The 22559-nt window shown below is 39.2% G+C and overlaps 1 protein-coding gene across 1 annotated transcript in view; it reads left to right on the top strand.

The window, feature by feature from the left end:
* The first annotated feature begins 828 nt into the window (after positions 1-828).
* Positions 829-22559, top strand: part of LOC139732312 (C4b-binding protein beta chain-like) — a 28048-nt gene continuing 6317 nt past the window's right edge. The window contains exons 1-2 of the mRNA XM_071643182.1: positions 829-892; positions 1300-1323. Of these exons, the coding sequence (XP_071499283.1) occupies positions 829-892; positions 1300-1323 (88 nt within the window). The remainder of the gene's footprint in view (positions 893-1299; positions 1324-22559) is intronic.

The raw sequence follows: 22559 nt of genomic DNA, 5'->3' as shown, positions 1-22559 counted from the left end.
GACCACTGCAAGCTTACACATTTTCGACGGCAGCTGTCCCCACATGACTGTGCAATGATAGTGCTCTTGGTAAGGCCTTCTCGAATTGGAGACCTGTTTATACACAGGCCGCCGTCATAACCAGTCACTAATTTACAATTTCTACATTATATGTTTTTTGTCATTGTAATAATTATTATGTCATGCATACAGTGCATTTCCTTGCAGGTAATGGCCTCCACATGAGTGAGTATAGTCGTTATCTCAGTGAGATAATGATCAGACACGTATGTTTAAGCGAGACAAGTTTACCTAGTTCTCTGCTGATGAAAGCATACACAAGTGGAATACATACCACAAACCCCATGTGTCTATGAAAATAAACATTTTACCCGATAATTATTTCCCTTGCTAACAAAACGGCACTTAATTCTTACCTTGCTTTGTTCGCCTGACACAAACGAACCAATTTGGTCAAATAAATTACAGAATAACTGTACAAAAGTGTTTTTCTTCATATCCTGCTACCAAGGGGCTAATCTGGATTCAAGTACTTTATGAACCCCTCAGAGGCGCCAACATTCTTTGGTCGTATATTAATTGACATTATCATGCGTGTTTGTTTGTTTGTGTGTGTGTGTGTGTGTGTGTGTCTTTTTGGAGGGGGCTGCTTATTTTCACATTTGTGGAAGCCTATATATCACAAGTTAATCAGTGAAATGACTTCACTTTACTCGTAACCAGTTCTTCGATGATATTATCAAAGTCTGTACTCCTGTCAAGAAAAGAAATTTGATTATCGAGCTGACAGACATCTTGGTATACGTCTTGGTATCTCCGGGAGATAAAATGACGATGATCCTCGATTATCTGGCTGTGCTACATTCAACAATTCTCATTGCCCTGATATCCGGTACGTACCTGTTTGGGGTGGTCTTCGATCACCTGTGTATAATGTTCATTAAATGTTCTTAGATGCATCGGCATCTTGAACATTGCATTTTTGTTATATAATGCATGTAAGCATTTTTGAATAACATTATTAAAACTTATTTCGGACATATGTTGCAACTGCTGGTATTCCCCCTGCCATCTGCAGTCTTGTTTTGTTTTACTTTGCTTTTTGTCTCTATTTCAGATTGTAAAACCGCATCAAGATTTTGATCTAAAAGTCCTTTTCGTTCTTTGAGTTAGCAAGCATGTTGGATTTCAAGGCTCTTTTAGTCAGTATGGGCTTTACTGTTCTCTGCATTACATTTCTTGTAATTGCAGCACATGATCTGAGATGAAGTTGTTTTTCGTTCTTTTTGTTCTTTCCAGGCGTTCAGGCAACATGCCTCAAAAGTGAGTATCTTGATTTGGTCGAGGATACACGTGTACACTGATGTTATATTATTTCAATTGCTAGCACAATTATTTCCCCCGCATTATTTGGTGAAATGCTGGAAAAGGAAGACTGGAAAAATTACAGAAATTGCAAAATAAGCAAATTTGTCATCTGATGTTAAGATTGCACATGATATGATACTGGGAGAATTTTAAAAACATATTGTATTTAAAGAATTTAATAATGGTTTAAGAAATGCGTATAAATGTTTTGAGTATACCTAAACCAGTAACCAATATTAAGAAACGGAGTTTTTTATTTCGAGGATTAAAGAATGGAATCTATGATGTAACTGTTTTTTTTTTTTTTTTTTTTAATGCACGGACTTGTGGAAGAACAGCCAGTGGCTGAAACAAGTGACTGTGTGGAAATGAAATAGATAATGAATGAAGGAATGAATATATGAATGCTCGACGTTTTTGATCAGTTTGACTTAGGCATGGTTAAAGTATTAAAGCCAGAATAAAAAGGAGAACAAGATGGACAAAAGTGAGAAGGACCAGAATACCATCCTTCAGATAGTCGCGTTAATTTGATAAAGTGAATACCATGGGGAAGAAAAAAAAAATAGAAAAATAGATAATACGAAAACTAAGAGAATAAATCTAACTCTAATATGAATAGGAGCGCTTTTTCATTCTTGATACCAATAAAAAGAGCTGCACAGTTACTGTAATGTCTATAGCTAAATAATCACTCGTTATTTTTTTTTTCCATCCAGAACCCTCGTCATCATGCGCTACAAATCGTAAGTATACGGACAGGACTGCAAATCAACATTCTTCATTACGACGGATATACATTCTGGTTTGCGTGTGTATGTGTGTGTGTGTGTGTGTGTGTGTGTGTGTGTGTGTGTGTGTGTGTATGTGTGTGTGTGTGTGTGCGTGTTTATGTGTTTGTACTTTCTAATGCTTATCGTAGGTGCACGCAAGAATGGCTACTGGCAGACGTTGCAGCAGCTCACTTTATGCCTAGTATAGCGAATTATCCCTTCTGTTGCAACAACACTGACACCATTGTCATTTTTTTTTTAAATCATACCACTCGTTTGCTATTTTCCCTTGGCATATAATTGTAAATTTTGTGAGGCTTTTGAATCTTTTAAACTAAACTCCAAGCCTATGCGTCCACACTCATTACCAGAATCATATATTCACACTGGGAAAGCCATGTAGTATTGACATATTGGCTCGCACTAAATTTGTAAGGAGACCAAAGTACAATGCGAGCCGGTTGTTCTGCTTCCGTCTATTTCGTTGCATAATGCTAAATTCAGGGCATTAAGTTTTATCAAGTTTGTTTTTAAATGCCCTGACATGTCACAGAAGTATTAGTAGAGCAGATAAGCCGAAGAATTGTGCAAAATTTGACTAAAGCATGAAACTTTCACCATTGGTAGTACATGCTAAAAGATTAATTTTAAGATCGGGAGGTAAGTCTGTACTGACCTCTGATGACGTCTAGAGGTCAATGACCTCAAAATGTAAGAAAATTGATATTTTGCATCACTGGTTAATGATAAACACAGTAACAATGTACTAAAACTTAATTTTTGTCACAGTGAAATAGTCTTCATGTTCAACAGAGCCTTGACAGGTTTCTACATTTGACCTCTGATGGCCTCGAGAGGTCAATGACCTCAAAATGTTAGAAAATTGATATTTTGAATGCGTCACTCGTTACTGATACACGGTAATTATGTACTAAAAACTAATTTTGTAAGTGGTATTGCCTCAATGTTCCACAGAGTTTTTGAAGCCAGGTTTCTACCTTTGACCTCTGATGACCTCAGATGACCTATGATGAGGTCAATGACCTCAAAATATCAGAACATTGATATTTGGTGCAATTGGTCGATGATAAACATGATTAAGATGTCATATTCATTTCTATTACAATTGAATTGTTTTCCTATTCCACAGAGCAAGAGAAAAAACTCACGTGTCTCTACCTTTGACCTCTGAGGACTGTGACATTTCAATGACCTCAAAATATCAGAATATCGATATTTCATGTATAGTCAATGGTCAACTTATACCCGATGCAGGGGCTGATCCAAGAATTCTGTAAAGGGGGGGGGGCGCAACTAATATTTCTGGTGCCACTTCCGGGTTTCATTTCATTTTTTATTTTTTATTTCTTTTGTTTTTAACAATACTGCGATGTATAATCATGCATTATGCTGTTAGCATTTATGCTATTATAGAAGAATCTTGTCATTCCGTGGAACATTGGTCATTACCCTGTGTATTATATCAAACTTTGACCTCTCAGGACAATGAAAGTTCGTTGACCTTTTAGAATACATATCAGAATTTGTGCAGGCTCACCTACATTGATGTTTGGCTTCTGTAGGCTTTTTCACATCAGCCCGATAAAAATCCAAGCTCGATATATTTTTCGCGATTGCGAATTAGTGTGCTATCTCATTTCTTATTCACATCAGCCCGAAGAGAATTAGCCAGCATTTTTTTTTTTCGAGCTAATTCGACAGCTGAATATGTGCAACAGCATCAGTAATGTGTGTGCCCTCTCAAATATTCCTCATGATTTGTGTGCAGTTTGCCTGGATCGATCGGTTCACACACGCTAGGCATGATGGGATGCATCGCGCTAATTTCTCTAGTCGTTTTCACATTATCAAATAGCGCGCTACTATCCCGCTATTTCAGAAATTTCCCGAGTTGGACTCGAGAAATTTTCTCGATCAGAGCGATACAATTAGCGCGCTAATTTGTGTTCACATTATCAAATAGCGCGCTATTTCGTGACTGGGTTAATTTCCCAAGTCAAAAAATAGCGCGCTATTTCGAAACATCGGGCTGATGTGAAAACGCCTATTGGTTTAATCAGAAATGCTTAATCATGTACAAGTCACGCCTTGACGTTGGATCATCTTGAAAACTTCAACATACTGTGAGGCCCAAAATATGCGTTCCACATGAAGCAATCCTGTGTTTTGCAACTAGATATTGCCATCGGAGACCTACCATGGGAATAAATTAGCATTTATGGCAAATCAGGGAGAAAGCGGATTGTGCAAAATATTTTGGAGGCTACTCCCATAGGGGGCTCAGCTGGAATCAATTCGCCACAGCAGTTTAAAAAGGCTATACTTTAACCAAAGACTCTTTCCAGACGAAGATATCATAACGTTCAGGTGCTTTGCTACTCCACACTTCTCAGGACTGTCCAGGAATATGCATGAATCATCTGGGATCCATTCACCCAAGCAAACATCATGAAGTTTGGAATGTCCCAGAGAAGATATGCAATCTTCAGCTGCAATGACCATCACATGCAAAACAAGCAGTGTTACAGCCACACTTAAATAAAAGAGGGGAAAAAAACTACGATGGCAATCCCTGTACGAAAGTACAGCACAGGCGATGATGTTTTGCATGAAGAACTCCACAATATCCACATCGCAGGAAGTTATTGTGGCTCAATTGCTGCATTCCTCAAAAAGGGCCAATGACCAGAAATGTCAGGCATCATTTGCAAGAACACAAAGTATATAGGCCTTCTCCTAAAGACTTTTTTTTTTAAATCGCTACCATTGGCATCTGTCTCTTGTATCTCTTTAAAACGCTTCAGGAGAGAGATACTCAATATTCAGCTCTGCTATTAAAAATACAGATGTCTGCCTTTTTTTTTTTGCTTGTTGTTTTTGTTGTTGTTGTTGTTGTTGGTATCTTATTTTTGCTGTATATTGATATTTGGAAAACTTTATAATCAATCAAGAAAAGGCTCCATGGCAAAATATTACAAAATTACTCAGTATAGTGAAGAAGAAGAAGGGGAAGAAAGAGAAGAGGAAAATAGATCTGCTGTCAATGATGCAAACCAATACCATTCAGTTCCATGGTAGATCTTAGTCGGCACTGCAAAGGTTTGGATGTCTCTGTTGGCAAAGGATATTCTAAAGGTCCAAGTAAGTCCTCGGGTTGGTTTACATTGTCTGGGCGTAGAGGGTTGGGTTGGATCTACGAGAATATGATGCTTTGTTATAACAATTAGGTCTGAGATATCTTTTTTTTTAATGTTTGTTTTGAGCATCGGGCATGGATCTCCTACACATAAGAATAATAATGTGTTAGACCCAGCCACCACCATGTTTTTTTTTTCAGTAGATTTTGATATTACAGTGTAGTTGAGAATAAAGAAATAACCTCTCATTGTCCTAGATGGAAGTCAAAATTGAACAGTGTGTGGAATGCTCTGCTTACAATTTTGGACACACACACACAAAATACATTTTTCCGGTATATTACTTTTATAAACAGCTGGTCATAACAAACCAATGAGACCAGACATAACTATTCTTAAATTTCGGTGCATATCTTTCAGTATCCTCCAGAGGTCAGAAGATAATCACTTATGTTCATGTAAAATGAGTACACGCCTTTTGAGTTGCTCACTTTTATTGTTACAGAAATACACACTATGAACATCATGTCAGTCATTAAGTTATGTGTCAATTTCATTTTCAGTCTTTCAGTCTTTTCAACAAGTGGAATAAAACACATGCACATACCGGGGCATTAGTTTGGAGGAGGGGTGGGGTGGTGACAGGGATAGTTGACCCCACCCCAACAAATTTTGAGATGTGGACTTTGTTTTGTTTTGTTTTGTCTTGTTTTATTTTTGTTTTTGCTTTTTAGACAGAAAACTGCCCCGGTTTCTACCCTTAGATTCAGCCCACTCCTTTTACTGATAATTTCCCAAATATTCCATCGTAAATGTGTACACATGATTTTTTTTTTCATTCTTAACGGGTGCTTAATGCAAAGGTTCCCTCGCATGGGAAAGGGTGGGGACAGCCCCTTTCATACTCTTTCTCTCGCTATATCAACCTCCCCTTCATGCATTGGTTATGGCTACACATTTAGGGATGGACATTTTTTTTGTTCAAACGGGTAGTTTAACCCAGAGTGGCACCAGATCATTAAATTGAAAACAAAAGAATGCAAAAGCTCCATAATGTGGGAGGGGGATACCTCCACCAACATCCTTCCCTTGAATCGTCTCCCTCCATCGATGGCTGACTTACGACACCTCTCTGATACAAATTTCGAGATATTACTTCTAAAGTGCATGTGTGCCAAATCGTTGAATCTCATTTCTCAAAAGACAGGAGCTTTCTCGAATGGGCATGGAATACCTTAATACCATCTCCAACGCTGCCCTTGCTGGGTTCCCATCCATATAGACTTGGTACACTTTGGCGATCCATGATTTTCGAAATATTCCACAAAACAAGGATGCATCAAATTCTAAAAATTGAAGTGAGTGAGGGGAGTGTGGGGGAGTGAGATGCGCCCACACCCAATTAACTCCCATATTAGTGATGACGCACACGTCAAACAAGAGCTGCACGAAATTACTGATTTCAGGTCTAACACTGCAAAAATTCAATCCCCGACCCATACCCTCCCCCTCCGCTCAACTCCTTTGCACCATGGACTTATGCTTACACATATTTTCCAACCTCCCCCCAACTGAAAACAGATCTACACTCCTGCTCTGTGCAGACACCCGATGTAGATAATTACCTGAAAAGTTCTGGGGAATGAATAGCCACTTTTTTGGTCACAGAAATGCATGGTTTGTCAGCCCTACATTATAAACAAGTAACTATTAACTATCGCAATATCAAGATTAATATCCTCACATTTCATTTCAGGTCTTTGACCTTGTGTGATTTTCATAGGTGAAAGGTAATTGCTCGTTAATAAGGAGGGCCTAGGATTGCTCTCTAGAACATCATCATGTTTACCATTAATCAGTGATGCCAAACTATTCTGATATTTTGAGATCATTGACCTCTCGAGATCATCAGAGGTCAAAGGCAGAAACTCGTCTGTGTGCATTGGAATATGAAGACAATGTCATTGTAAAACAGATTCGCTTGTTTTGTACATCTTTACCATGTTTATCACCAACCTATGATATCATAGTTCAATATTCTGATGTTCTGAGGTCATTGACCTCTCAAGGTCATCAAAGGTCAAAAGGTAGAAACCTGTCTGCTCTTTAGAATATGAAGACATTTTCATTGTAAGAAAGATATGCTTTTTTTGTACATCTTAACAATGTTTACCATTAACCAATGACATTACAGATCGATATTATGATATTTTGAGGCGATTGACTTCTAAAGGTCATCAGAGGTCAAAAGTTCAAACCTGTCAATGCTCTGTGGAGTCATAAAATGGTTTCCCTAAAGTATAGATGCATGTTTAGTGCATAATAACCACATATATCATTCACAAATGTCTCAAAACATCGATATTCTGGTTTTCAAAGTTCATTGACCTCTGGAGGTCATCAGAGGTCAAAGGCAAAGACATGTCAATGCTCTGTTGAATCAGAAAATGATTTCTCTGTAGTATAAATGTATGCTTAGTGCAACATAACCACATCTATCATTCAAAAATGTCTCCAAACATCAATATTCTGATATCTAAAGTTCATTGACCTCTGGAGGTCATCAGAGGTCAAATCAGACTTATCTCCCGATCTTATAATAAATCTTATGGTATGTAGGCCTACTAACACTGATGAAAGTTTCATACTTTAGTCAAATTTTGCACAATTCACCTGATTTTGAGGGCTTAACCGCTCTCCTATATTTCCTCTCAAAAATTACAAAATCAGAGATAACCGGAAAAAGGGTAATGATTCCATTTTCATAAGACACTAAGAATTCTGCAGCCGACCATCAAAGCGAGGAAACCAACGAAATTAAAAGTCTTTAGTAGTGGAGAATGATGTAGAACAAAATATACGATTGTTTTCTTCTAATGATATGAAATATTCAGGAAGGGACAGGTCAAGCCCGCAGCACACTATCCGACTCACGACCTTGCGACTGACAGACATTGAATCCGAAATAAATCACAATAGCCTCAGAATAGACACACTTGTTTATTCCAGATCCAAAGTCTGTCAGTCGTATAGCCGTCAGTCGTATAGCATTGTATAGTGTGCGGCGGAGAAATCAAACTAGCAGATTAGTGCGACGAGAAGAGGAAGTTGATTGGGGAATGTCAGCTGTTTGATAGAACTTTCACATGTCGAAACACAGGTGGCCATTGTTTTGCAGATGGTAGATGGTTTACACAGGGACTGGCGTTTCTCTCATCGTGTGACTAATGCTCGATTAATACTCGACACATAACACATTATATTATTACAAATATGTTCTGTTAATGCATTATAAATAATAATAAAATAATAAATAAAATAATAAATAAACAGGGAAAATTATATAATTTTCCCTGTTTATTTAATGGAAATGAAAATAATAAGTTGAAAGTTGAAAGTCGATATTAAGTACCCTACATTAAACATCTGTTATGATTATGAATGTCTTCATTCACAAGAATTGAGTTTTAAATGCTGTCTATCTTGACAGAACTGTGCCGTCTCAGAAAGATGGCACGTCGACGGGTTGACTCTCGAATGATAACTAGTGTTTGTAAAAAAAAAAACACGTTTGATGTCTGTTCTGTGCATTGGTGATTCCATTTTCAGTGCCGAAAGGCTATGAAGTTGCGATTCGGAGTGTCCCCCCCCCCCCCCCACCATATTTACACAATGGAACAAAAGGTTTCTAGGGGTTACTGATTGTGTCTGTAATGTGTACTAACCTCATTTGTCTGTTTCATATTTTCAATACACGCGTAATCCTTTGTTGGGCTGTACTTTGACCAGTTGAAGAATATATTACATTTTATAGACGACCCCCCCCCCCCCATCCATTTTTTCTTGGAAATGATTATTATTATAAGTCTGATCTCCCTCTTACATGTTACCCCCGTCACACTAGAGGCAGAATGAGCCGGAACGTCGTTTGAATGAAAATTCTTCCTGCCTTCCTGCATATTCGAAGTGCATTCTAAAAATTCTGACGACATTCTGAGTGCGTTCCAAACATTCGGACCCATTCTTGTGGCCAGCCCGAATGTTTTAAGCATGCTTAAAACATTCGAGGAGCATTGGAAGTGGAGAAATATCGATATTTATTCGAAGGGTATTCCTACTGGATTCTGATTGCATTCTAAATATTTCTACCGCATTCTAAATATTCTGACTGCATTCTATCAGCATTTGAAACAATCTGATCTCATTTGAGGGAGAATCGGAACGGTGTTGTACCTCAAATTCTGCCAAAATATCTCAAATGCTCAAATGCTCATACAATTACCCCCAGTTAAATACTGGTTAGGGAAAAGGTTAGAGTAAAGATTACAATTAGGGTTAGCTTTAGGGTTAGAGTTTAGGTTAGGGTTAGGATTAGGTTCAGGATTAGGAGTAGGGTTGGGGTCACGGGAAGGGTCTGGGGTAATTGCCCAAGGGGTAACTACCTTAGACACTCTCTTTCAAGAAGGTCTTGCTGGAGGACAGCAATCTGTAGCAAAGCAATATGGGCCAAAGATGATCAGGTTGAGACTGGTGAAAATCACCATTTTATACGCTGTCGGAGACCATTCCGGCGGCATTCTTGACACAAAGGCACATTCGTGTTGCATTCTAAGTACATTCTAAGTGTATTCCAAATTTTCGGGCTGCATTCTGTTTGAATTCGTGAACATTCAAAGTATATTTGGTAGCCATTCCTGGAACGTTCTGACCGCATTCGAAAAGTTTGTACTGCATATGAGACGCTTTCCGACCATCAGACTTCGGGCAGCAATCGAACCGTGCTCGTGCGGCATTCGAAGTGCTTTCTAAAGATTCTGACCCCATTCTAACAGTATTCTAAAATTCCTACAGCGTTCCAAGTATATTCGAGCGGCATTCGAGAGCTAATTCATTCGGAATGTGCAAGAATGATTCGAGAAGGATTCGAAGTGTATTCCAAGTATTCGAAAAGCATTTCTTACCAAGCTGTTAGAATTTGAATTTTTTCCCGAATGTGGAACGAATTTGGAAAATGTTTAATTCCGGCTGGTTCTGCTTGATTCGTGCTGATTCCGAATAAGTGTGACGGGGTATGAGAAGTACTTGTTTGTACAGCATTTCTTCACTTGTACGGTCCCAGATGTCCCAGTAGCGTGTGCACTGTACCGAACTCTGCACTCGCAGCCACGCCCACGTCAAACACGCACACGCTAACACACACACACACACACACACACACACACACACACACAAATCTCACACTCTCACGCACAATCATACACTACCACTTTTACAATGATGCCATTGGCGGCATTGGTGTGAAAACGTGTTTCGCATTTACCTTCGGTGCCCGAGAAGGTAATTGGCCTGGGGTTTTTGGAGCTATTCTATTCTTATCGTATATTGTTGATGATCCGGAAATTGATTGAACGTAATAGCCAAGCTACTTTTGCCCTTGTCTAATATCGGCTCAAATTTTTGTGTATGTATGTTTTTGTTGTCGTCTCGGAAGCCCACAGAGACACTGGATTTATTCTTGTTATTGTGTTGTGTGTGTTCTATGTCTTTTTCTGTCGATGCATCTGAATGTTCTTACTTACCTTTTAATATTCTGCTCTTTCTCGTTTCACGTTCTACGTCTCCTCAGCGATCTTCTGCTTATCATGATTTTGACGTCACCCATGTTCGTAGATTACTCCAGCGTCTTGCCACAGTCTGGCGACTGGGTATTTTCTTGTATCGTCCACTTATTCACGACATCCTAGTTTTGTTGATAGCGCAGACTTCTAAAAATTCGTCTTGCATTTGTAATTATGGCTAATTTTCTGAATGCTCCACTTCATTCCGTATCGAATGATGACTTTTTTTAATCGTTTATATAAGGAACACAAGGCTATACTCTGACCCAGTTAGTGGGTTAACCAGTATACGAACCACCCCTTACGATGATTTTGTTACCGCTAGCCTGAACACAGCTGCAAATAAATTGCCTCATGATTTTAGTAATGATTTCACTCAAAATATGTTGTGCAATTATATTACAGTGAATCAATGCAAAGATATGATTCATAATTTTTCTGAGGAAACGTTTTCTTTGTTGCATTTAAATAAGGAGTTTGAAGAAACATTTTGATGATTTAAAATGTTTTACTAGAATCTGATGCAAGTCAGTCGCTATCCGTTATCGGATTAAGTGAGACAAGGTTAGCTTCCAATGCAGAAAATTATTTCGCAATCGAGGGTTATAATTTATTTGTTAACAATAGGCCTGATAAGAATGGAGGGGGCGTTGCATTGTACATATCACGTTCCTTTGATACTTCTAGATATTTCTAGAATGGACAATATTGTTGAATCTTTGTTTATAGAAATTCTTACCCCAGGTAGTCATTATATACAGACCTCCTAATTCAAACGCCAATGATTTTTTAACTTAGTTTTCAGATCTGGCTAATTCACATGTTTTCCGAAATAAGGATTGCTTTTTACTCGGCTATTTGAATATTGATTTACTGAAGTCTGAGCATGATGACATTCCTAGTGATTTTCTTCACACACTTCTGTCCTCGTCCTTTCTTCCGCTTATTTCTAAACCCACACGTTTTACAGATCGCTCTGCCACCCTCATTGACAACTTGTTTTGTAATATTGTACCCCTCCCCGATTCTTTTATAATTCTTTCAGATATGACTGATCATTTTCCAATAATGACTTGTTTTACTCTTAAAACACCAGCTAATATTAAACCTACTTCATCTTTTTTGTTTAGACGTAGAGTTTTATCTGAAAAGTTAGCTAGCTTTGATGTGGTTCTCGAGAATGCTGACTGGTCAGGAATATTTGGCAGCGATGATGTTAATATATCTCTTCATAATTTTATGGAAATTTTTAATCATCATTTAGATGATGTAATTCCAAAGCAAAGAAATAGAACAGAGTATAAAAAGACACCAAGGTTACCTTGGATTTCAACATCAATTCTTCGTTCAATTAATAGGAAAAATCGTTTATATTATAAGTACAAATTGGAAAAAAAAACTGAGCGATCGAAGAATAGATATACATCATACAAAATACTTTGGCAATGATTTTACGTTCTGAAAAGAAAAGATATTATTCTAAGCAATTATTGAGATATAAGTTTGATAAGAAAAATTCTTGGAAAGTTCTAAAACAGGCCATGAATGTTCCGAGTAAAAACTCTGACATTGATAAAATTAAATTGAATGATGAATTGATTAATGATCCCTTTCATTTTGCAAATATTTCAAATTCTTATTTTTCAAAAATAGGCGAAAATTATGCTCAAAACATTCCTGCAACAGAGACTCGTTTTACTGAATCTTTAGGTCAGCGTAACTCTGATTTCATATTTTGTTATACCAACTAACAGATTTGAAATTATTGATATAGTTTCCTCTTATGAAAATAAACGAAGTTCTGGTCATGATGAGATAGGTAATTTTATACTTAAGGGTGTTATTTCCTCGGTTGCTGATCCACTAGCTCATACATTAATTTGTCAATTTTTAACGGTGAGTTTCCTGATAAAATGAAATTAGCTAAAGTAATCCCAATATTTAAGACAGGCGATAAGTTTGAAGTCAGCAATTATCGCCCAATTTCATTATTATCTTCGTTATCTAAGGTTTTCGAAAAAACTTATTTACAAGAGAATAATTAATTTTTTGAAGGTACATGAAGTTTTTACGAATTCTTAGTTTGGTTTTCGTGAGAAACATAATACTACGCATGCTCTTTTGCATTTTGTTGATAGAGTGGTTCATGCAATTGATAAGCATTCTCATTTAGTTAGTATTTTCTCGGACTTCTCCAAGGCCTTCGGCACCTGCCATCAATCATGATATTTTACTTTATAAGTTATCGCATTATGGAATGCGTGGGAAGGCCTTGGAGTGGTTCAAGAGTTATCTACTTGATAGAAAACAATTTGTTACAATTAAAAACAATGATTCAGTTGTCAGAGAAGTTAAATGTGGCCTCCCACAGGGAAGTCTTTTAGGGCCGTTATTGTTCATTATCTATTTTTGTCGCGTATCAGACGACCTCTCTTTTATTCATTTTGAAGATGACACTAATGTATTTTTTGCCCATAATGATATTGATTTTCTCGTTCATAAATTTAACATTGAATTGAAAAAAGTGACAAACTGGGTCAGGGCCAATAGGCTATCATTCAATGCTCAAAAAACGAAATATATGTTTTTTAGTAATACTGTTGATAGTTTAAGTACAAAATAGATGACTCTCATCTACAAAGAGTCTCACATATTAAATTTTTGGGTGTCATTGTGGATGACAAACTCTCCTTGAAATCAGATGTTGATAATGTTTGCAATATAATTTCACGTAATATAGGCATTATAAATAGATTGAAATTTCATATTCCACAAAAATCATTGCTTATGTTATACTCGTCGTTAATATTGCCTCATCTTAATTATGGAGTATTAGTTTGGGGTAACACACATCTGAATCTATTAGAGAGAGTGTTCCTTTTACAAAAGAAAGCTCTCCGTGTTATCTGTTATTCCCCTGTACGTTCTCATACAAATATGTTGTTTGTCTCTAACAAGCTCTTAAAAATTACAGATTTGTTTTTGTTTAATTTAGGGCAATTTATGTACAAGTATTGTAATAATTTGCCTCCGTCTATTTCTTATTCTATGTTCCTCAAAAATCAAGCATTTCATGAATATCCCACTATAGAAGGCGTTCCAATGAATTTCATTTACCTCTTTTAAGAACGATTTTTGCTAAAAAAAAAAAACACACTTATCTATGTAGGCCCAAATTATTGGAATTCTTTGAATCATCACATAAAAATCCCTTGTGGAGCCGGGAAATGTGCAAACGTCTTGCCGGGAAATGTGCAAATCTCTAAATGTTATCTACGGGAAATGTGCAAACGTGACGCCGGGAAATGTGCAAACACTGCCGGGAAATGTGTAAACCATTCATTTCACAAATATCATGTATAGATGGAAGAGAAACTCTCAATCAGAGTTGCGCATTAACCATTATCATCTTTAGCACCTGTCTTAGTGACCATCTGTCTTGTTTTTTGTTGTTGTTTTTTTACATTATCAGCATTTTATTGTAAACCCCACAAAGAATTCTCGTTAGATTTGGCAGATAACATCTTAATGGTGATATGATCGTAATTTGTTAAAATGACCCCCCCACCACCACCACTCCTAAGGGGGGGGGGGGAGGAGTTGAAGCCTCAGAGTCCCTAAACGCTCGATGTTTTCTTCTTCTTCTGTCGAACCGAAAAAGATAGAGCTAAGTTAGTGCTCTGAAGACATTAATGACTGAAATTTCATGTTTGATTATGGCGGACCAAGGGGTGCCCTGATCGCGGGGTGAGGGGGAGGAGGGGGATTTTCCTCATTTTCAGCATATTCTCGAAAAATCTAGGATGGATTTTCACCCAATTTGACAGATACAAAATTATTGAAGGTAATATGATATTGATTTGTTAAAATGAGCCCCTACCCCCCCCCCACCATCGCCAAAGGAGGGGGGGGGGGAAGGGGGTCAAAGCCTCAGCGTCCCTAAAATCTTGATTTTTTAAATCTTCTTCTGTCAAACCGACAAAGATAGAGATAGAGATAAAGATAGTGCTATAAAGACATTAATGAATGAAATATGGCGGATCAAGGGGTGCCCAGATCGGGGGGGGGGGGGGGGGAGTGAGGGGGCAGGGGGATATTTCTCATTTTTAGCATCTTCTTGAAATATCTAAGAGGGATTTTCACCAAATTTGACAGATAGCATGTTTATGGTCATATGATTTTAATTTGTTCAAATGAGCCCCCCCCCCCCCCCCCCGCCGAAGGGGGGGGGGGGGGTGAAGCTTCAGCGTCCCTAAACTCTGGAATTTCTTTAATCTTTTTCTTTCAAACCGAAAAAGATAGAGCTAAGTTAGTGCTATTAAGACACAGCGTTAATGATTGAAATTTCATGCTTGGTTATGGCGGATCAAGGGGTCCCCAGATCGAGGGGGGGGGGTGAGGGCAAGGAGAGTAATTTTTCACATTTTCAACATCTAAAAATCTACGACGGATTTTCACCAAACTTGGCAGATAACATCTTTATGGTGATATGCTCTTAATTTGTTAAAATGGGCCTGCTCCAATACACACACACACACACACACACACACACACACACACACACACACACCGCCGAAGCGGAGGGGTGTGGGTTGAAGCCTCAGAGTCCCTATAAAACTCTGGATTTTTTGTCTTCTTCTGTCAAACTTAAAAGATAGAGCCTAGTTAGTGCTATGAAGACTTTATGCCTGAAATTTTATTTCACGTTTGATTGTGGCGGATCGAGGGGTGTCCTTATCGGGGAGGGGGGGGGGAAGGGGGTGAGTGAGGGGGAGGAGGAGGATTTTCATATATTCTGCACCCTCTTGAGAAATCTTTGAGATTTTCACCAAACGTGGGCATCCCTTCATCTGTCATAGTAAACTTGAACCTACATCATACATTAACTGTACGTACCAATAAAGCACAGTACTAGCTTCATATCTCTCTCACGTATGGCGAGAGACATATTATACTCACTCTCAATCCCTTAGGTTTGAGCCTTCGTCTCATCCCAACCACGCCCATCCCCCCCCCCCCCCCCCCCCGCGGTTTGTTGCCCCATGGTGGGATTCTATTACACTAGGGACGCTACCTCCCACGTTTGGTGAAAATCTGCCATAAAGATTTGTTTAAGAAGATGCTGAAAATAAATTCTTCATCATCCCGCACCTCTCCTCCCACCCGCCCCTATCAGGGCACCCCTGGATCCGGTATAATTCGACGTGAAAGTCTTCACAGATACTAACTTAGCTCTATCTTCTTTTTTTTCGGTTCGACAGATCTAAAGAAAAATTTAGAGTTTAGCGAATGGGAGACTTCAACTCTCCCCCTCCCCCCACCCCAACTCCCCGCCCCGGCCTCAATCTTCGGAGGAGGGGGGGGGGGGTAATTTTCACAAATTAAGATTGTATCACCGTAAAGATGCTATCTGCCAAGTTTGGTGAAAATCCTTCTTGAGATTTATCAAGAAGATGCAGTAAATGTGGAAAATCCCCCTCCTCTCCAGCACTTCCCCTCCACCCCCCCCCCCCCCCCGATCAGGGCACACCTGGATCCGCCATTATCAAACATGAAATTTCAGTCATTAATGTCTTCAAGGCACTAACTTAGCTCGATCTTTTTTTGTTCGACAACAGAAGAAGATTAAAATCCAGAGTTTATAGACTCTGAGGCTTCAACCCCCTCCCCCCCCCCCCCTTCGGCGGGGGGGGGGGAATTGGGGGTTACTTTCAACTTACAAAGATCATATCACCGTAATGAGGCTATGTGACATGAAGTTTGGTGAAAATCTGTCCTAGACTTTTCAAGAAGATACTGAAAATGTAGACAATCCCTCCCCTCCCCATCACCCCCCCCCCCCCCCCCTCCCAAGCGATCCGGGCACCCATGAATCCGTCATAATCAAACATGCAATTCCAGTCATTAATGTCTTCATAACACTAGTTTAAGGACTCTGAGGCTTCAATTTGAAGCCTCCTCCCGCTATGGTCCCGCGCCCTGCATCCCTGGATCTGCCATTAAACTTGAACTATGTCATCACTGTCTTTATAGAGCCAACCTAGCTCATTCTTATTTGGTTATAGGATATAAGAAGAATTTTGATTAAACCGTAGTTCTGGGACTTTGAGGTCCCCCTCCCCCCTTTTCGGGGGAGGGGGGTGGTTACTATAAACAAATTGAGATCCCATTGCCATAATCGTGCTACCTGCCAATTTTTTTTTTTTTTTATTTGTAAAGGAATCCATTAAGAAACATTATAAATACTGGACGTTCATGGGTAGTTTTGACATGGGGTTTATCTACTATCTCTATACACAATATCGCTAAAGTAATACATTTCCCGTTGATGAACTAATGTTCACATTTCCCGGCGCTTGCACATTTCCCGACAAGACGTTTGCATATTTCCCGGCGTTTGCACATTTCCCGGCGAGACATTTGCACAATCCCCTGCGTTTGCACAATTCCAGGCGTTTGCACATTTCCCGGCTCCACAACCCACCATCCATAATTATATTCTTTCAAGAGGAGACTGAAGTCTTTTTTATTGCAATCGTATGACTCTTCAATACTGAATTAGCCATTTGGCCTTTTTTTTTCTTACATACTGACCTGTTCACTTTGTCCCCTCTTCAAAGAATTAATGGTATTTTTTTTTCCTGGATGTTTGCAAAGCGTCTAGAAGTTGACTTTCCGTATGTTTACTCCTATTCCTATGTCCCTCTATTTTCTTGTCTTTTTTTCAGTCGTCAAAATGTTCCTTTTCCCCCACAACTAACTTCTGTTTCTCTTGGCATGCTTCTACCGAAGATCGCTGTTTCCGGTGTTTCTGATTCTGTTTCTGTTGTGTGTTCTTGTCTGCTATTTTGTCTTCAGTTTGTCAGTCTTGTCCATCCCGTTTTGTCCTGTACAACCTTTTCTTCAGTAGTTGTCTTGTTTAGTCCTGTTTCATGTTTGTTCGCGTCTATGAAAGTGTTCCAACCCTTTTAATCTAATTTTCAGTGGGCTTCCAGACTTCTTCCACTTCTTTATTTTTGTATCTGCGATGATTCCATTCATCTTTCCATCGATGTTCTTCTCCAGAGGGGCCCACATACTATAAGCTCTGTCTTTTAGTGGGTCCCTCCATTTTTCGCACTTTAAGCAACGGTACACTGATCATGTACTTCACTTTGATCACTTCTGTTTCTTTTTTACAATACAATGTATGATTACTATAGGTCCTCAATTGTTGTACAGTATTTTCATTTCACTAAGTTCTATTTACCTTTTTCTATGTTTTCAAAGGAAGTGAAATATATGTTTTGTCGAAAATGAAATAAACTTTGCATGACGCAAATCTCTCGTTTGAAGAGGCTACACCCCAGTAAATAATGCCAGTGCATATCTTGGCAATCAATGACTTAAAGTCAAAGATATAAAACACCTGTTTCTTGACCCTGGCCTAATCTAAGCATCAGTCATCGCCACAGCGCCACAGGAGGGGGGGGGGCACCGCGAGAAAGGAGATTGTTTTGGTTTTGGCATGGGCCATGTAGCTCCATGGTGCGTGTGTGTGTGTACGTGTGTGTGTGTGTGAGTGTAGACATTCAGCGTATGCAGACAGAGCATGCCTGTACTGTAGTGACCGGAACTATTGTCATTCCATTTTGCTCTCCCCTTCTCCCTCCCCCATCTCTCCCCCCTCTCCCTCCCTCTCTCCCCCTCGCTCTCCCCCCCCCCCCCCCCCCTCTCTCTCTCTCTCTCTCCCTCTCTCTCTCTTTCTCAATGATCCAGTCAGCAGGCTGATTGTAACCAGGGAGGTAGTCTCACCTCCCCGTTGTAACTCACTGCCAAATAGCACATTGTCAGCACCGGCAAACTGGCAATGCTCTCCTTCTTATTCCTGTATTTTCGTTATTTACGGGTCGATTTTTTTCGTTCGAAATGTAAAATGGATGACCATAGAATTTCTCAATAGAATATAAAATTGAAAACTTTAGAAAGGATAGAGAAAATTGAGTTCACTTTGAATGGTCTGCCACAGGCAGATATCCTTATCATGCTCTTACGTAATACGACAGCTGCTTTCTCAATGATCCAGTCAGCAGGCTGATTGTAACCAGGGAGGTAGTCTCACCTCCCCGTTGTAACTCACTGCCAAATAGCACATTGTCAGCACCGGCAAACTAGCAATGCTCTCCTTCTTATTCCTGTATTTTCGTTATTTACGGGTCAATTTTTTTCGTTCGAAATGTAAAATGGATGACCATAGAATTTCTCAATAGAATATAAAATTGAAAACTTTAGAAAGGATAGAGAAAATTGAGTTCACTTTGAATGGTCTGCCACAGGCAGATATCCTTATCATGCTCTTACGTAATACGACAGCTGCTGGAGTCATCAAACCCTGGCTTGGCCTCCAGGTTTGTCACGCCTGAGCAGAAAGTTTATTTGCAATGGACAAGTCCTTCGACTCCCAACTCCCAAACGACAAATATACGCACCCCACTTTGGGTATGCCCCAGTTGGGGACTCGCCTCAAACGAGGGATTGACGGCATGAATTGAATTGAATTGAAATTGAATGAGTTGTGTTTGCCTAGATTCTAATAGTGAATATGTGGCGGTAAACCCTTTTAAAATGAAATGATCGCAAATGTATTTTACTTATTCCAGCTAAATGGATACGTTCATAATTATTATTCTCTCGATACAGAATGTTGCTTTGAATATTTACCAGCACAAAATGGATTCTACTTCGATCCAAGTCCAACACAAGACTGCTACGATAGCGGTACTCGTATTTTCTACCAGTGTACTGGAGGAACTCTGTACGGACCTCCCTACAATGACTGCAGCAGTGGATCTTGGGCCATTCCTTTTGCCCCTACATGTGAAGGTAATGTTTAATATCCAACATCTCAAGTTAAGATGGTAAATAATACTCACTTGATTAGGGTATCTTGTTTCCTTCTTATCGGGCAGCTGTCGGAAAGTTTACGTGAAACTATGAAAAATAATCTTTAATTAATGTATTCAGGAGAAAGGGGATGATTATTTGAGTTGATGTTTCTTGCTAAATTATTGCATTTATAACTTGTCTAAAAAAAAGTCTTTCAGGGTTTTACACTGTAGCTTGCTAACTCAATCAAAAAATATCTGTATGAGTAGTGTAAGCTTTTTCTGTTAAAACAATCGCAATTTCAACATGATATAAACTACTTGTATACGTTTATTTGAATCATTTGAAATCATAAGACTTATGATTTCGATTAATGTGCTTTGTAGGCATTTCTACTCTCGTTTTAATGAGAGGTGAAATAATAACCCTCGGTACATGCATAATGGTTGTTCGGGAACAGGATACGCAATTTTGGAGACATAGGCCCTAATATTTTTACTACATGATTCCCGAAATCGAAGTAATATCGGCAAATTTTGATTTAATACATAAGTCGCGAATTTTGGGAAAGGACTTCTCGGTTTATAATGGAGATTCAAAGAATGGAACAAGCTGCTTATGAATTTGAAATACATGTCTTTCTCCTGAAATATAAAGGCCTACATTCAGAATTCGATTAGAATTACTTCTGCCATAAATTCATATAATTGTATTATTTGCAGGCCTACACATGATAAATGCAAACAGAAATGACTCATTAGAGTTTGGTGTGTGTGTGTGTGTGTATGTGTGTGTGTGTGTGTGTGTGTGTGTGTTGGGGGGGGGGGTAGTGTGAGGGAGCGATAGGGATTGTGAAGTTGTAGCTTGTAATCTTCAAATGCTGTTGAAACGGTTTCCATTGTTGACTGGCCAGGTGTTTTATCGTTGTGTATTAAATTTGTTTTGGATAAGTGGAAGAACAACCTGTGGCTGATGCAAGTGTCGGTGTGAAAACAAAACAAAACAAATAGTAATAAATGAAAATAAAACGATGAAAAATAATAAGGCTTTCTGTGTGGGTACCGGTGATGATACATTAGGTATAATTTTTTACCTCCGCCAAGGGAGGCGGTTATGTTTTCGTTACCGTTGGTTTGTTCGTTCGTTCGTTTGTTCGTTCGTTTGTTTGTCCGCGTGCGAAATAACTCAAAAATTAGTGAATGGATTGGGATGAAACTTGCCGGAAAGGTTGAGAATGACAATTAACAAACGATTAACTTTTTACAGTGATCCAAAAATTTGGGGGGAATTTATGAAGGATTTTTGATATTTTGCCAGGTAGGGTCGATGAACTTGGGAGTTCAGGCTGAGCGTATTTGAGGTTTGCATGCGCGCACTATAAAGTGCCTGCTCTAGTTTCTGCTCGGGCGAGCGGCGCCGTGCAGCTGAGGGTTTATGACGTAACAAAGGCTTCTATATTGGGAAATCTGGCGACTTTCAGCACACAATGCTATATTATATATACAGTGCATGAGGCTGAATGCACTATAACAATATAAGCACCGACAAATTCTGAATTTGCCCCGGTCAGTTGTATTCAATGAGGCCGCAGGCCGAATTGAATATAACTGCCTGAGGGCAAATTCAGAATTTGGAGGTGCTTGGTACTTGTTATAGTGCAATATTGTCATGCACTATGTGTTATATAAAATAGCATACATACCCAGGCGAACCATACGAAAGCCTAGTCCACTTTAGATTCTACACGTGCATGACGTGTCTAGACAATATCAGTTTCTTTCAACCTGTGACCTGTGTAGACAAAATCCTGAAAATCAAAATTCAACTATCGAGTCTAGGGTTTATATCTAGATCTATAGATCTAACAGTGCAAGTAACAATACGATAGGTTAGGACCAACGTTCAGTTAACACTAACGTTAAGTGACTAACGTTAGACCGAATAGATCTATTCGTATGGATGTGTACGTTAGAGTGACGCCCTACTTACTGCACTGGGTCCAGGACCAGGACTAGATGATATATTGTAGGATTAGGGATCTACTGGATATAAAAACAAGGCTCGTGCCAGGCATTGTAGTCACCGTTGCTGAAAATGTGAATGCCGAGAGTGGGGGAAATTACAGTTTACCAGTTTTACGTCATAAAATTAGCATATTGGGTGCGTATAAGAGCCGCCGGAGGCGGGGCCTTCGGCCCCGCCTCCGGCGGCTCTCCCTTAGAGATGAATTTCAGCCCGAAGGGCTGAAATTCGTCTTTCCCGTCGTCTGAGGCCCCAAAAAAGACCGAACGGATCTGCCGTCAAAAAGTTGGTTGACCACACAATTTTTATGAAAATTGACCGTACCACACAATTTTTATGAAACTTGAGTGGTTTCAGAGGAAAACTGCTCTAAATCAAGATAAATCGAGTAAATCGCCGATAAAGAAAATCGAGCCGATTTTGACGGAACTATTTTAAACGTGATGACGTCATCACAGCTGGCAGATCTAGAACTACATTATTCGGGGGACACCCCCGAAAACCACGTATGAATACCACACTTCTCACCGCACAGATCAAAGAAAACACACGTAAACGAATGCAATCGTCGACAGCCGAATCACGGACCGTATCGCAGATCGGATTGATATTTCAGATGGTTGCCATCGGCAAGCGTAATTACGCTCTTTTCAGAGCGATTTGCGCTCTCCGTGATTGGCCGCCGGTAAACTGTAATTTACCCCGAGAGTGTGTTGCAGAAGTTCATAGCGTAGATAGCTATAGCGTGATCAAAG

Source organism: Diadema antillarum, unplaced genomic scaffold (assembly GCF_040938485.1).
Source record: "Diadema antillarum isolate AM-2024a unplaced genomic scaffold, OU_Dant_1.0 seq00000413_RagTag, whole genome shotgun sequence".
NCBI lineage: Eukaryota > Metazoa > Echinodermata > Echinoidea > Diadematoida > Diadematidae > Diadema > Diadema antillarum.
This window is presented reverse-complemented; position numbering and strand designations above follow the sequence as displayed.